The 2,663-nt window shown below is 40.1% G+C and overlaps 1 protein-coding gene across 1 annotated transcript; it reads right to left on the minus strand.

The window, feature by feature from the left end:
• Positions 1-1,093: 1,093 nt before the first annotated feature.
• On the minus strand, positions 1,094-2,390 carry gdpgp1 (GDP-D-glucose phosphorylase 1). Its single transcript, XM_016466757.1, has one exon. The coding sequence runs from the start codon at positions 2,281-2,283 to the stop codon at positions 1,207-1,209; it is 1,077 nt and encodes a 358-aa protein (XP_016322243.1). The 5' UTR covers positions 2,284-2,390; the 3' UTR covers positions 1,094-1,206.
• Between the last annotated feature and the right edge of the window lie 273 nt (positions 2,391-2,663).

Consider the following 2,663-nt stretch of genomic DNA (forward strand, 5'->3'; position numbering starts at 1 on the left):
ATTTTTGAGCCGTAAACAGGACAGTCACGGTACAAAGGCACACTCAGAAAACTGCGTTTTGAGGTGAAATTCCTGTTGAAGAACTATAATGAGCCTCAAGGGAGGATTAATTTCTTTCAGCATTAAACTAGCTTCTTTTCAGGCTTCTTTTGTAGTGAAGAAACGTACACTGCAGGCCTGAACGCGCGTCGCGAGAAGCTGCTTTGTTCATCACGATATGATCAAGAACTGGTTCAGACTAATAAATAGTGTACATATACACAGTTCAGACGTCAGGCTGTTTGTGTGGGATGGAACATTCTGTAATGGAACCGTGGTATTATCAGAAATCATGTTTATAGCTTATTAGTCCTGAGACACAGCAAATGGATACATTTAGACGTAGGCCTAATTTTACAATCCAGTCAATTAAGTAGCCTATTGAGTAACTGAGTTTCAATGGTATGAAACATAATTTAATTTGTAATCAACATTAATGTAGCCTACTAAATAAATGTTTATTGCGTATTTTATTCCCAAAATCAAATAATCTTTTTTTCCTCAATGTGGCATTTTTTACACGCTCTGTGTGAGAGTTTCACCCTCACAGACCACTAGAGAAGTACTCAATAAAAGCATACTTCTTTCACTACTGCTGTACCATGGTAAAATAGTACCAGTATCCGACACATTCTTTTTGACTCATTATTTGTGTCTGACTGTCAAATGTTAATACATTTTTTACACAATAATGGACTAAAAAGCAAAAATAAATATTTTTATTGCCAAAAAACGGGATGTCTGTTAGTGAATTAAACATTAAAAGTGAGGTCGTGGGACAGCACAACTGTTTGAAACATTTTTTTTGTTATTGTAGTGCCATACTTAAAAAAAAAAAAAAACAGTAGAAATAATTCAATTGTATTTTTTGTTCTTGTTATTTTACATTAATGTTATAGTTACACCACATGGCATATACACATATATAAAATATTTTGCACCACATACATACATATATATATATAGGCTATATATATATATATACACACATATGAAATAAAAACATACACACGTATATGAAAAAAACAATTTATTTATATTATATATATAATACTGTATGAATGGTTGATCGAAGCAGCACTTCATTTCAAATACATCAACATTTATTAGGTATTCTGATTCCTTGTTTTGAGACAGGATATTTAGATCTGTGCTCAAAAGTCTCATTTATAAACATTTCATGACATGCTGTTGCAATTCCCTTAACTCTTCTTCGGGCAGCAGATATTCCCGGATGATTTCTTGTACTCCGTCTTCAGTGACTGTCTCATAGTCTTCTCTGTTTTTGAAAGGAAGGTGTCCGGCGAGCTCACACAGGGCAACGTTGAAGGCCGACTCTTCTTTGGCCCCAAAACAGGACAGCCGGGGCCATACGATAACCCTCACCCCATTCCGGGACACAGACGGGTCACGCTCCCTCCGTGGGGGGCAACCTCGGGTGATGAAGAGGTTATGTGCGATGTTCCTATCAACCATAATATCAGTGAGACTACAAACTGCATTGACTGTCAAATCCAGGTTTGGACCCTGAGTATAGAACAGAAAGCCTCCTGGGAAGTCCAGAAGGTGGTACAAGTTTTTCTTAGGCAGGATCGGTTCTGCTGGGGAGGTTTCGATCCTCAGCTGGTGGTTTAGGTAGTAGCCGTGAAGATGAAGATGGTTGACTGAAGCAAAACCACCCAGGCTGTTAAAACCAACTCTGAATCCTGGATCAGCGCTCAGCAGAACCGATTCTATCCCCATCTGGACCGCCCAAGGTGTCAGTATCTGTGGGTGACACCTGTCCGGTTCTGGCACGAGCAGACAGTGACCGAATTCCAACGGACTTACGTTTATAATGACTTTGCACGTCCTTTTTGAACCATTTTGATGGCGTCTAGCGTCTTTCTGTAGCTCAAACAGCAGCTCTTTTGGCTTGATCTTGTTGAAATTGAACTGCTGCGGGTCAAAGTTCTGGCGGACGCTCAGGATGTCCTGAGGTTTTCGTCTCTCGATGCCCCTCATGATGTTCAGCTGAGCGATGTAGGCACACGGACCGGGGAGGATCCGGGTCTCCAGCTCGTCCAGATGATACCGGAACAGACCGGCGTTTCTCTTCTCTGTCCATCCGCACCGCAGCGCCATGTCAAATCTCGACCTGGTCTGCTGTCCACAACAAACATCGCTTATAAAGTCCTCGTTAGTGTAGGTGAAAACGGTACAATCAACCATAGTTTTATTACATTGTATACACCATTTTCCCATTCAAATAACGCTAGCGTGTACTAGAATAATATATAGCCGCTCGCTCATGCTTGTGCTGGCACGCATTGAACGTGTCTGATTGGTCACGGGGAGTCATGTGACACAGCGGTGGATTGTATGGAAAGTGAGAGGGCTCATGCCGTTTGTGTCAACGAGATTTGTAGGTTTGTGTCTGTTTCGCTTTATCCATGTTTTAATCCTTAATATACAGTACCGTTAAAAGGTTTTGGGTCAGTTCTTTTTTAAATACTGTTAAACAAGCACGCATTAAACTGATCAAGAGCGAGAGCAAAGACGTTCTATCAGAGGATTCTGTTTCAAATAAATACTGTTCTTTTAAAATGTGCTTAAAAGTCCTGAAAAAATTATATATATATATA

This window comes from Sinocyclocheilus anshuiensis, unplaced genomic scaffold (genome assembly GCF_001515605.1).
Source record: "Sinocyclocheilus anshuiensis isolate Anshui unplaced genomic scaffold, SAMN03320099.WGS_v1.1 scaffold68, whole genome shotgun sequence".
Classification (NCBI taxonomy): Eukaryota; Metazoa; Chordata; class Actinopteri; order Cypriniformes; family Cyprinidae; genus Sinocyclocheilus; species Sinocyclocheilus anshuiensis.

What these genes read in the sequence shown, in the direction of transcription:
- gdpgp1 (XM_016466757.1), bottom strand. Translation starts at nt 2,283, where the DNA reads ATGGGAAAATGGTGTATACAATGTAATAAAACTATGGTTGATTGTACC.